The sequence below is a fragment of the Seriola aureovittata genome, chromosome 18 (assembly GCF_021018895.1).
Source record: "Seriola aureovittata isolate HTS-2021-v1 ecotype China chromosome 18, ASM2101889v1, whole genome shotgun sequence".
Classification (NCBI taxonomy): domain Eukaryota; kingdom Metazoa; phylum Chordata; class Actinopteri; order Carangiformes; family Carangidae; genus Seriola; species Seriola aureovittata.
Window position 1 is genome coordinate 4,163,250 of NC_079381.1, and position 13,318 is coordinate 4,176,567.

Sequence of the window (13,318 nt, forward strand, 5' to 3'; positions counted from 1 at the left end):
GTGCTTGACCACATGAAAGTACAAGGGTAAAGAAAGTGCGATCCCCTCGGCCAAACCACCTCCAGAGGCGCAGAGTGACCAACTGTGACCACACTGAACACAAGTGTGAGTGAAGTGGTGTTGGCAATCCACATACAACACTTACATGGGAAGCACTTCGTAATGGGTCCCCATCACTACCCTCTCCCACCAGTCTTGTGTGCACCCCTGCATCCAGATTGTCTGACTACTGTCTTCGTTGTTTTTTTGGACCTGTGGTGTAGCTATCGTATCTCAATTGGAGCTCAATGTGGTCAATAGCGAAACATATTAATGCCAGGTGTAAATGTAATCAGGATAAAGTCATATCTAGATACAATCTGGATACAAGGCACATTTTAATGCCATATGCAAATATAGTCTTAGAAGAGAGACTATATATGACAGCTTGCTACAACACATTCATTTTTTCCATATATGGTCGTGTATGAAAAGGAATGATTCTGTGGTTTATGTGATGCTGTAACTGTGATCGTTACAAGCGGTTTCCACTGTATGTGTATACAGGTGTCTAGTTTTACGAGTCAGCGCATTTGACTGCCTCTGCATGAAATGTTGTGTTTACGTCGACAGCGTATAAGAACCCAGCCAATATGTCAGTGTGTCAGACATCAACACAGACACACTCAGACATTTTACTATAATTGCAGGTTGAATCGAGCAGAAACTTCACCACATGAGTCAATCAGGTTTAATGATTCGTCTCAACTGTGAGTGAAAAATAAATCACATTAGAATTCAGAGAATGTCTGTCTGGATCCCACCTGACACGGACTTCTTTTTGATCTACATGAAAATAAATTCAGACAACTTTGTTCCATCTAGAAGTTTAAGTAATTACTACCTCATAAATGCCCTGGTAGTGACTGACTCGCTCATGGCTGACTGATGGATGAGTTGACTGAAACCCCCTACGGCATTGCACTGTCGGTCTCCACCACTTTGGTCCAGACTGAAATATCTCAAGAACTATAAGGACTTGTTGTTGGGCCCCTAATGACCCCCACTATTCATGGCAGTTTCATCATTTCTCATGGCGTCGAACTAGCGAATCTAACCAGTGCTGCAGAGCTGAAATTATTAGTTTATTAATTGATTAATCTATTGACAGAGAATTATTGTCAGCAACTTTGATAAATGATTTATCGTTTCTCATTTTTTAAAGCAATGACGTACCACCTACCCAAATGTGAATATTTGCCAGTTTTGCTGTTTTCTATGATAGTGCTCCAACACCTTTGGGATTTTGATCTTTTTTGTTCATACATAAAAGCAATTTGAATATGTTAATATGTTGCCTTATTTTATACACTGAACAATTGATTATTAAAGAAAATTATAGATATAATTATGTTGTAACTCATTATGATATTTGAACTGAATGTTGTTGTTGGTTTCAGTCTTACATAACTTCTGTGATGGAATAATAAACTTGACACATGGAATAAAATAGAAGCAATTTAAATGAAACACAACACATTGTGTTGACTAAAACAATTAAAGTCTTGACACAAGGCACCTCTGCAAGTAGATATTGTTCTTCATGGTGTAAATTTCTGAACAAATTAGTCATATACTGTATGTGATTAATCAAATTATGTAGACTCTAATGATATGGAGAAAACCTGGGGCTTTTGGCAAATTTCAACTATAATGGCCTGAATGTGGCACCAGATATACATGGTCTCCAGAGGATGAATCCACATGACTTTGATGATTACCTGACTTTCAATTTAGCGCCGCAATGAGGTGGACATGTTCAGTTTTGAGGGAAATGTCTGAATACCTTTCCAAGGATTGTAAATTGGCGCAGATGGTCGTTGTCACTGGACAATGAACTCTAATGACTTTGGTGATCCCCCTGGCTTTTCACCCAGTGCCATCATCAGATCAAAATTTAAATTTGTCCAATACACATCCTGGTTTCTGACCAGGCACCTGTAACACTAATGAGACTCCCTATCGTAATGATCCACTATGATTCTGAAAGATGCATGAAGATGTACACCCCCTCCCCCCACTTACCTAGGTCTACTTACTCACTTTTTGTTGAGCTTTCAACTACATCTCATGGTCTTCATCAGTGGATGTGATATGCTCATTCGGCCCAGGTGTCATCACATGACCTAAAGATCATATATGAAGGGGGAAATGGTGCCCACTGTCTGTTCAAAGATGGTCTTTGGTCTTGGATGTCCTACTTGATCTTTCTTCAGCCACCATCTGACTCCTGGTCGATGACCTTTGACCTCTCCCCTATTGATTTTAGCCTGGTGCTCACAGACAGTGACAATTGATGCTTGTAAGCATAGTTATATAATCATCCTATTTGTTTCTATATGTATAGTTTTATTACTGTGCTTAATTGCATGTAAACTTTTTGATTACATAATCTTAGATACGTTTTTCTTTTATTTCCGTGGCTCTGCTATATTCTCTTTTTTATTTGGTGTGGTTCTAACATATAAAGTTATACATACACACAGAAAAAAAAATCTTCCCTCCCCTTGTTCAACAGTTTAAGACAAATCAGTCTGGTGTCGCAGACAAATTCTCAATTATCCGGAGAGACCTCAGTCAGATGATTTTCCTCTGTCTGTGAGGAAGCTGAATCACTGCCATACCACCCGTCACTATATGCTGCTGTTTTTCCCAGAGCCTGTCACTACATGTCCTTAAATTAACTTCATACATAGCAAGAATGAGTGTGTGTGTGTGTGTGTGTGTGTGTGTGTGTGTGTGTGTGTGTGTGTGTGTGAAAGAGAAAAAGTACATTAGCATGCCTCTGTCTGGGCTGTAAGTGTCTGCATGTCTTTCCCAATGTATCTGTCCTTGCATTGTGTGTGTGTGCATCCGTGTGTGTGTGTGTGTGTGTGTGCCCGTGTGTGTGTCAGCCCGCGTGTGTGTCTTTGCCCCCACACCACCACAGCACCAACCACAGGAAGAGTGGGAGAGAGAGAGGAGAGGTGGACCAGCGGTTAACCTCATGACATCAGAAGCTCTGTGCTGATTGGCTGCTGCCAGAAGCTGGAGGGTTTATAATCCTTGCCTTGGCTTCAGCAACACCATCGCAGAGCAGCACACAACATCCAGGGAAACCCAGGAGATAAACTAAAGACAAACCACCTCTATCTGTTTCTGCAGCCACTGAACTCCCGAAGCTTCCTCCAACTGCAAAACAAGGTCAGAATGATGTTTATCAAACTGAATGTTATATTTACTCTCTACTGTGTTAGGTTGGAGTCTTTCTGCAGCACCAGTGTCAGGATGAGTGATGGGCGTTCAGGTTAATATTTGTAAAAGTTAAGGAAATACGCTGTTTTAGCTTGAAGAGTAGAGTGTTCATAAATTTGAAATGCAGGTTCTTTAAAGCATATGAAAAACGGTCCGGGGCTGTTTTTCATTGTTTGGGGCCCTTGGTTCCAGTGAAGGGAAATCTCAATGGTACAGCATACAGTCATATTTTAGACAACTTGACAGTGTGGAGCTCTGAGCTCAACACCTTAGGGATGAACCGGACCACTGACTGTGAGTCAGGCCTTTTTACCCAACATCAGTGTTGGACCTCACTCATGCTCTTGTGGCTGAATGAGAACAAATCCCTGCAGCCTGGTTCCAACATCTTGTGGGAAGTCTTCCCAGAAGGGTGGAGGCTGTGCCCGTGGTTCTATAATCACACATCCAACTAGTTTACATGGTGAATATGCCAGCTATCTTATACTTTTGGCCATATAAAGTATGTTCTTTATGGATTTCTTATAGTAACATTGTGAATGTAGGTAATCAAAAAGTAAGTTTTACAAATGTAATCCAGAGCTACACTGCAAGAACATCTCTTAACAAAAATATTAATTTTCTTTTTGTCTTTTTAACCTTTCTTAAAAAACACTTTAGTTGGTGTGTCCAAAATGTTTTACTTTCCTAAAAACAAGTTAAAAAAAAAATCAAATCCAGTATAAATCAGTTTGTTTTAAACGCCTTTAAACAGTAGATGTCATTCTAGCACTGTAATCTGCTTTATATAGGGTGGTTACCAGATACTTATAACAAGTTGATCAAAACTGGAAACAGGTTCAAAGCAAAAGCAGATTTAGGGCTCAATGACAAGAATTACATAATTTTACAGTATACTTCATGTAAAGGGTCATTTCTTTGGAGGATACAATACAAATGGAACCATATTACATGAAATTAAAAGTCATTGTCAAGCAAACTCACATTAAACCCACAGAAGGGTTTGGTTATCCGCTATAAAAATTCTGCAGTTTATTGCAGTTAATTATGAGTTCTTTTTTAAGATTTTACTGTTCGTGGAAGTCCGTCTGTGATTGGTCGGAGGTGAAACCAGGGCGGTTGTGTTCGATTGGCTGATTAGTGTCACAGTGACAGCAGGGCAGGAAGAGGAAGCTGTGGGCAGCAGAAAACTAGCCTCACACATGACCAGGACCAGCCCTGACTGACCACACTGAATAAACACACAGACACACACTGATTAACTACCAGCTCAATCAACAGTGGTTTATAACGGAAGAGTTTTTAAAGAGGTTCAGGTTCTTCTTGTAGGCGTTTAGTTTTCTAAAGAAAAAACTAACTCCATCAGAGTTTTAGAGTTGACAGATGAAGACAAATGTTTTGTTCTCACCTCCTTCCTGTGACTGATTCTCTATTCGGATATGGACGGGAATAAATGACAAAAAAATTATTATTGAATATATTTGAAAGCTGTTCAGTCTGCAAAGAATAGCGAGCGTGGGAGGGAGAGAGAGAGAGGGAGAGAGAGAGAGACATTTGAGATCTCTTGCTTGTAACGATTAGAAGTACTCGTACTCACTTTCGGCACGCTAAATCTCCTGAGCACAAACTGAGAACAGAGAATAAAGTATCTGAGTTTCTTCCCAGGTTGCTTGTGTCTATGAGGTGCTAGCAGTTGTTGTTCCCTTCTCAGGTTTAATTTGAATAAACATGCAAAGATTACAGGAAAGTCTGATGATGACAATAGATTTTATTGACTTTGAACAAAACCAGTCTAACTGTTTTCCGCTGCTTCTAGTCTTCAAGCTAAGCTAATCACCTTTTAGGATTAGCTTCATTTTTAGCCTACAAATATGAGTGGTATCAATTTTCTCATATAAATCAAACAACAAAGCAAAAAAAGCGTATTTCCCATCAAACTGTTCCTTAGAAGACCAGAGGATCAGCCTATTTTCTTACTCTGGAAACTTGGTCCTCAAAAAGATAGACATACAAGAACACACACGCGTACACTGTGACAGTTCCGGCTACTATGCTTGTGAGGACCTAGCCTACATTCCCTAGCCTAAACCCTCTATTCTTAACTCTTAAACCAAATCATAATCTTTAGGCAGCCATACTGAGGGCCGGACACTTTGCACAAACCTCCTCACGCTCATGGTATAAAACCCAAACTCACAAAGATAGATGTACAGAAATACACGCACACATACAGTCAAGAGGGCGTCTGTCATGTTTCTGCTGTACTGTGGCTTTCCAGTTATAACCTGTGAATTACACAGTATAGGAAGAGTCCATCATTAAAGATAGAAGCAGACACTCAGACTGCTCCTCCCACAGCATACACCAAAAGCAGAGCCAGAGTAAGGGAAGGAGAAAAAATGATGTTCTTTAAAGCTGCAGTTAACAAGGTTTAATATCTGCAGTGAACCGACTGATTTATAATACTGATATTTTCTGATATTTCATTTAGGTTGAGGTAAAAATTTACTCCTTACTTTAAAGTTACTGTTATTGTTTGTCAATAAATCCAATGAAAAAACTGACACCAGCAAGAAAAGTACGATCAGCACCATGAACATGAAATGTGTATTAATCCGCTATTGAAAATAGTCCCCAACAAATACACAATTTACTCCTTTCTGAGTTGTATTAATTTTTAGGAAATTACTGAACCCTTGACAGACAGATTTTGTTGGCTTTTAGTCTTTTCATTGGATTTTTCTGACAAATAGAAAATTACATATATCACCAGATTTATCCATTATGTGCCATTTTCTTTATGCTAGTCTCTGTTGTTGTAATTTACTTTGTATAAAATTCCGGAAACGAGGCATTGAGTTCAATTGAATTTCTCATTTAAGGATAAGTATGTCCCAAGCTTTTACATTTTAAACCTGGATTGTCACTGTATAGTTTTGTAGAATGATTGATGGAAGTGCAAACTAGACTCAAACTGTAGCAACTATAAATGATGATGCTTTTCTCCCTCAAATCTTTTAGGCCAAACACCCGCAGACTAATTTCATCTTTCTAAATCATACCTGTCATTTTCTTACATCTGTTGGACCAGAATCCGCCAGAAACATCCGCCATGTCTCATAGTTAAACAAACCACGCTGCAGGATGATGTGATTTTCTTGCACTGATCACAGAGAAAATGTTTCACTGTATTGAAACTGAGTTTTCAAGGACGCATTGCTCCTCGTTTAACGCTGTAATTAAGGACTTAATGACTTCCTGTGACATACCAAGGCCTCAGGAAGTGCCACTACTAGTCATGTAACAACGCGGCCTCCATTTTTAGGGAGGAATCTGGGCGAGAGGATTTACTCACAGCTCATTTTCAGTTTGACATGTCATTGTGTTTTCCTGTGAAGTTATGGCCTCCGCACGAGTATTTTGGTCCTGGACGATTGCGGTATATCATGATAATTTGTTATTGTTTTATTGTTTTATACTGAGATGTTTTATTCTTTCCTTTCTCCTTCCCGTCCAGAAACCAAACTGTGACACGATGAAAGTGGCCGTTGTTTTCATTCTGCTCTTCGCCACAGTCCTCTGCCGGCCGGTGAGTCATTTTCTCTGACAGAGAAAACTTTTGCTGAACAGCATCTTTTCTTTTTAATAACATACATTTATGACATTATTTTGAATTGGTTTTGACCCTCATGTTTGGTTTATTTACTTGAATTACCTAGTTTCCATTTTGTTCTTTATCTTTGTTTGCTTTTTAGGCAAGAAAAGTGTCTGACAGCAGTTCAGACAGCTCTGAAGAAGTGGTGAGTATCTGGAGAGAGGAGGGGAGGGCGGGGAGAGGGAGAGAGAGAGAGAGAGAGAGAGAGAGAGAGAGAGAGAGACAGTGAGAGAGAGACATCCTTGCTGACTGATGTTGTCCACAGGTGAGACAACCAGCAGCTCCAGCCGTCGAGACACAGGCTGATGCAGCACCTGCTCAGGTAAAATCTTTCTTCACTTTCATTCTTTTTTTCACCTCATTTTCTCTGGTTCAATCTGTTCTTTCTCTCTGCTTTTCTCTTCTCTTTCATTTCTTCTTCTGTCTTTTCTCTTATTTCCTCCTCGCTGTCTTTTTCAAATGTCTCTGGTCAGCCACTTCCTTTTGCAATCCATTCACTCAAGGCTGCATTACCAATTCTGTATTTATCCTAAATGAAGAATATGCACAACTAAAACACCTAAGCGTTATCTCAGACTGGACTTTACATTTTTAACAGCCTACATTAGCACCTGGGACCCAAGGTGGGTTAATCCATGATTCCCTGTCAGTATGTCACTCCTCTGTGGACTCCCTCATCACCTTAGTCGATTAGAGTTCAGAGACCAAAGACCTGTGGTGTGGGGGAAGGCTAACATCTGATGCCCCTCATCCACTTTTTGAAATCCTGGAAATGAAAGGGCAGGCCGTCGAGGAAGCACGCTAACTCTTTCATTGCATTTCTCTGACGTTGCAGAACGTCGTGGCAGCAGCTGCCGGCTCAGACGAGAGCAAAGAGAGTTCAGACGAGGACGAGGTGAGAAAGACGCCCAATCAACGATTAAAATCAAATCAATAAGAACTAGAACTGTTTATGTTGACTACACTTCTGGTGAAGTTCCTGACCCTGTGTATTAATTGTTTTTGGCAGCTGGCTGCCGCGGACACAACCTCCTCTTCAGATACAGCCTCTGTCAACAGTGACGACAGCGATGACGATGATGATGAAGCAGAGGAAGCTGTGAGTAAAAACTTACCAGTAACAAGTTGGGCTACATTTACAGCACAGGGGTGGATGCTGAAACTCAATGCAAAGATAGTTACATTCTAATGTAACATAATTATGAAATAATATTGTAGGATGATCATCTAATTTCTGATACAAACAAAGCTCTTTAGATTCGATTTTTCTGCTTCTTTGTTGATGATTTTTAGTCGTGAGCGGCACTGCTTTCCTTGCCTGAATGTGGGTTGCATGTGTATGAGTGGAAGCACTTCATTTACATGTCTGTATAATGGTTTGTATGTATATGGCCTGCTCACTTTTTCTGGGACCAGATGTGGCCCCCGACAGATGTTAGAGGTTTCTGGTCTGTGGTGGTTTTTGTTTTGTGTCATTTTATAACCTTAGTTGGTCCCAAGTTGTTAAACCAGAGCTATTTTCCATGTTCATTGCCAGCTTTACCAAACTGTACTGGCACAAATTCAGAACCTTCTAATGTTCTGGTCTTCTAATATCCTGCTACCTGCAGGAAGGCTCCAAACACCCAATCCCATTTTTACTCTCCTCTCACCTCTGTGACTCCAGGACACTGATGAGGATGATTCCAGCGACAGCTCAGAGTCAGGCGAGTCCTCCACCCCTGCTCCCACGACTCCCAGCCCTGTGATCATCACAGAGGAGCCCGTGATTGAAACCACCGTGTCTCCCATCGAGCCAACCATCGTCACCGACACTGCCCGTGGCGACAACTACGGAGGCTACCCCGGTGACTACAAATCCATCATCTACGTGGAGGACAAATCCTACCACAAGGTTCCTGCTCCCTACAAGTCCTACGAGTTTGTCGGTACAGGAAAGAAGATGGCCTACGACATGACCGATGGCAACGAGGTGGAGAAGTCACTGAAGGTGTACAAGGTACCGGTTAGTTAGAGCTTTCTGAGAATGACAGTAGAGTCCGAATGAAATCTAATGTGGCATTAGGCTACAGCCCTCAGAACACGGAATTCACAGCCTGTGTCTTTCTTTTTTGTGTACCTGGAGTTGCCAATGTCTGTATTGATATATATATTTTACTCCTGAAGTGCAGTAGGGTGTTGAGATCTGGCCACCTCCTACCTCATACTAAACTAACATTATCCCTCTGTAAACACTCTTGGATACTATTTACAACATGGCGGCCCAGACCTGGTGTTTGAAAATGTAGCTAAAATTTAATAAAATTCCAAATACCTCATGGGATTTTGTCTTAAACTTTAACTTTAACAACTTTAACTGACGTTTCTACCATGCAATTTTCAAAACCTCCAAAGATTCAACAGTTTCAACTGCAACTGTATTTTTTTGCTTAACTGTCCTTTTTTTCTCACTGCATTTTACAAAAACTTCAATAGAGATACACAAGATATATTAAACAACTACGGACAAATTTCTTCCACTAATGTTTTCTATTGACAAGGTTATATATCTATTGTACGGATGAATGTAACAGCATCCTCTCATCCCTCCTCTGCTTCACCTCCAGGCCCTTCAGGTCCACTCAGACATCCTGGAGGAGGACACCAGCACCCCCGAGGTGGAGAGCCAGGGTCTGGATGCCACCTCTCAGGACCAGGCCCTCAGCCCCCGCCAGGCATCTCTTCCAGAGGAGGCGACCGCTAGCACCAGCGAAGCCAGTGCCAGTGACGCCACCACCAGCGAGAGCGAAAGCTCCAGTGCCCCACAGGAAGAGGAGGAAGACGACAGCGCCAGCACTGCGAGCGACAGCGCCAGCACCAGCCAGGAGTCTGAGGACGAGGAGAGTCAGAGCAGCGAGGAGGCCACGGCCACGCCTGGAGCCGCCGACAGTGACTCAGATGAGAGTGACAGCAAAGAGAGTGATTCAGATGAGCAGGGGGCGGGACCTGACACCACCACTGACATGCCGGTGGTCATTACTGCCAAATAAGCCCCACCCATCCATGTCACATTCACGTTAAGAGCGCATGCTGCATCCAGGTGCAAAAAGCCCCCTCCCAAGCTACTTTCCACTGCGGGGTCAAACAGGGACAGACGAGGCTTAATTATTATCGATTTTAATGTGTTCAGCCAATATTTCTTTTGCACCATTTGTGAAGCAGAAATTATTTTTCTGAGCAGTTATATTTAAATAAACTAAGTCTTTACAACCTGTGGTCTAGTCACATTGATAAACCCGATGTTTGACCCCGCAGGGGAAAAGTGGTTGACGCAACTTTAAAGGATGTTGAAGCTGACGACTGCTACCTGCAACAGGAGGTTGACTGACCTCGTGACCTTTGTCCCACCCCCTCTCCCTGCTGTTACTGCAGGGTGAAAGGTCAAAACTGGAAAAGAACAAAGAAACAAAGTTGGGTCCTGATATCTACACCAGCACAACCCTGCATTTAATCATGAATTAATAACTGCAATATGCACACCTATGTTGTTTTTTGCTTATGAAACGAGAGAAAGTACAGTTTATTTAAATATTTGTAATCATTTCAAGCATAATAAAATCTAAAGTTGACTTGAAGTCATACATGTGCTGCCTGTGTGGCTAAGCTTTGTTGCTCGCTCGTATCACATCTGCTGGTGTAGATAGAGGAACTCACCATCCGGTACTGGGTTCAATCAGGTATAGATGCAGAACACAGATACAATCAACACAGCCCAGTTCATTTGCACAGCTCCTACCTACACTACATGTTGTTTGTCTCATGTTGTTTACTGTAATGTATCATATTGTGCCATTTCTAAAATATGAATAAAGTTCTTTTTCATAAAAAGAGATCAGGTTTGTGTCTGCTTGTTTTAGATGTAGAGGAATGAGCAAAACAAGAGAGCCGTGAAGCAGTGATAGATCAGTGAACTGGAGTAAAGTAGAGACACAGTCATATTATTTTAATGGAAATACATACATTCTCCAAAATAAGATGAGAAAATCAGTGTCACTTAGTTTGTGGTTTTAAGTGTGGTGATGTAGCCTAACTTTTTTCTTGACAAAGAACAGTTTATCATTCTGCTATATGCCCCCTGTGCAGCATCTCTACTGGTTGACTGGTAACACATCTGCAACGATAAGACTCCTGTTGTAACAAAACCAAATTTTTTGTTTTGGAACATGCTAGCTTGCTATTTCTCCCTGCTTCAGCCTTTATTCTTTCACCTCCTATGTACTTAACACACAAACAGATTGATATCTTCAAATCTCACACCTGTACAACATGCATGTGCAGCATTTGGTGGCAAAATTGTTAATTTGATACATATAACAGATTGGTTATACTAAATGCAATTGTGATTCATATGTGTTGTGTCTAAATGACCACATACCTCACACAGCTGAATGTTTTGCCTTCCATTGGCTTATTTCAGCTGGACAGCCTATTTTGCAAAACATTTACAGTAACCACACTAAATGTTTTTACTATAGACTGTAAATAAAGATGAAAGTAGCCTCGTCACCCATAGGTTTCTGAAGAGCCGGTTTGAAGCTCACAGTGGGCTGCTCCACCGTCGCCATCTTGGCAAAGTTTGATTCCCAATGGGAACGTGTGCGGATCTGAGACTTCAGTAAATGTCAGTTTAAAGATTGTGACAAGCAAATTCTAATTAATAGGCTAGCAAATGGCTAATTAATTTGCTGTCCAAGTTAACCAGCAAGCTAACAAGCCTTGTATGGTGAGTGCACCGATACCTGCTAATTAGTGCTAACATAATAAAATGATACCAGTACCATGTTATTTATGATGCTGCTAATTTCAGTCACCTCAAAAACAGGAGCACAGACCTCCTCAGGTTTTGTTTGTTGTGTAACTGCAAAACAAGAAGATATTGTTGGTCCAATTTTTACATGAAAAATCCTCCAAAAGGCACCAACACCACAACCATGGCCAAGAGGTTACATTCAGATTAATTGAAGTGATGACCAGCAGACAGCCGAGGGACTGTCACTCAAAGTGGCCACATCCTCAATTCTGCTGAACTTTAAGCCTAAATAAAATTTAAACTGTGACTTATATAAAACTATCTTTGTAAAAGGCTGTAAACTTGTTTATTTCTGCTGTAAAGTTGAACATTTTAACATGGGAGTCTATGAGGATTGAATCACTGTTGGAGCGAGACTCTAGTGGTCATTAGAGGAACTGCAGTGTTGGCTTAATTCTTAAAGCCCCGGGGCTGCTTGGTTTTACTGCCGAGTGATGTGTGTGATTAAGAGGGTTAGTATTAAGACAACCAGGAATATGAAGCACATGGTTTTTGTCAAGACTTATCTCCTCATCTGTTCTGTCCTCCCTCCCTTCCACAGAGGGATTTCAGACTAATTAAAGGTTTCATATCTTTAGTGCTTCCAAACTGCAGATCTGAAGCCCCTCAGGTGGAAAAATGAGACAGGTAAAAGTGTGTATTTTGTGTGCTGTGTATTTCTTGTTGTTTTTGTTCCCGCTCTCTCCTCTGTGCCCCCCCCCCCCCCCGCCTCTATCAACATCGCAGTAATGTAAGTGATTTATGTTCAGTCGTGCAGACAGAGCATGCCTTGATTTGTTATCCCCCCATGAGAAATAAAGACAGATACTGTGAAGAGAAAAGAGCAATTGCAACATAAATGTGCGAAAAGCCGCTAGAGTTTGGCTTTGCACAGCAATGTAGATTATCATCTGCACTTCTTAAACCAAGCCACATAGTATTCGAGGCGTGTTTGTAAAACTATTTAAGGTTGTAATTATTTTTCTTTTATGGCTGGTAGTTTGTTGGGTAAGATATAAAAGGTGAGAAGGCGGGAGGAGGTGAAAGCTTTTTTCAGTGTCGGACTGAGACTGTACTCTTGGATCTTAGATTGGACTACAGTACTATTGCTGGCTAAAGATTTGTAAACAGCTTTGTACCAGGAGCCCCTTAAAGACTTTTAGAACTAGTGCTTCTGAGCTGGTTTCTGGTTGTTGAACGTTGTCATAATCCTGCAGGGGATGGCATCAACAGTCTTTAATTTAAAGTGATCTGGTTACTGAGACTGAGCTGTTGTCACTGACTGAACATCACCGAGGGTCTGCCCATGTTTCCTGATCAGAGAGAGTAATATACTTTTTATTATGACCCATTTTTTGTAGAATTTTTGTAGAATTTGGGTCACTTATCAACAGTATATGCAGCTGTTTGTGGTCCTTGTTCCACCACCCACTGCCACCGCACCCCCCTTTCTCCTCGCAGCCCAACCAGTGCAGGCAGACGGCCGTCCACCCTGAGTCTGGTTGTGTTGGAGGTTTCTTCCTGTTAAGAGGGAGTTTTTGATCTCCACTGTCAGCAACTGC

At 41.3% G+C, this 13,318-nt stretch overlaps 1 protein-coding gene across 1 annotated transcript; it reads left to right on the forward strand.

The window, feature by feature from the left end:
- The first annotated feature begins 3,098 nt into the window (after positions 1-3,098).
- On the forward strand, positions 3,099-10,797 carry spp1 (secreted phosphoprotein 1). The gene is made up of 8 exons (XM_056403842.1): positions 3,099-3,222; positions 6,791-6,862; positions 7,029-7,073; positions 7,194-7,250; positions 7,764-7,823; positions 7,938-8,027; positions 8,595-8,927; positions 9,535-10,797. The coding sequence occupies exons 2-8, from the start codon at positions 6,809-6,811 to the stop codon at positions 9,955-9,957; spliced, it is 1,062 nt and encodes a 353-aa protein (XP_056259817.1). The 5' UTR covers positions 3,099-3,222; positions 6,791-6,808; the 3' UTR covers positions 9,958-10,797.
- Positions 10,798-13,318: the final 2,521 nt, after the last annotated feature.

Coding starts and splice junctions, on each gene's coding strand:
- spp1 (XM_056403842.1), top strand. CDS start 6,809: ATGAAAGTGGCCGTTGTTTTCATTCTGCTCTTCGCCACAGTCCTCTGC. Junction 7,074..7,193: donor CAGACAGCTCTGAAGAAGTG/GTGAGTATCTGG, acceptor TGTTGTCCACAG/GTGAGACAACCAGCAGCTCC. Junction 8,928..9,534: donor AGTCACTGAAGGTGTACAAG/GTACCGGTTAGT, acceptor CTTCACCTCCAG/GCCCTTCAGGTCCACTCAGA.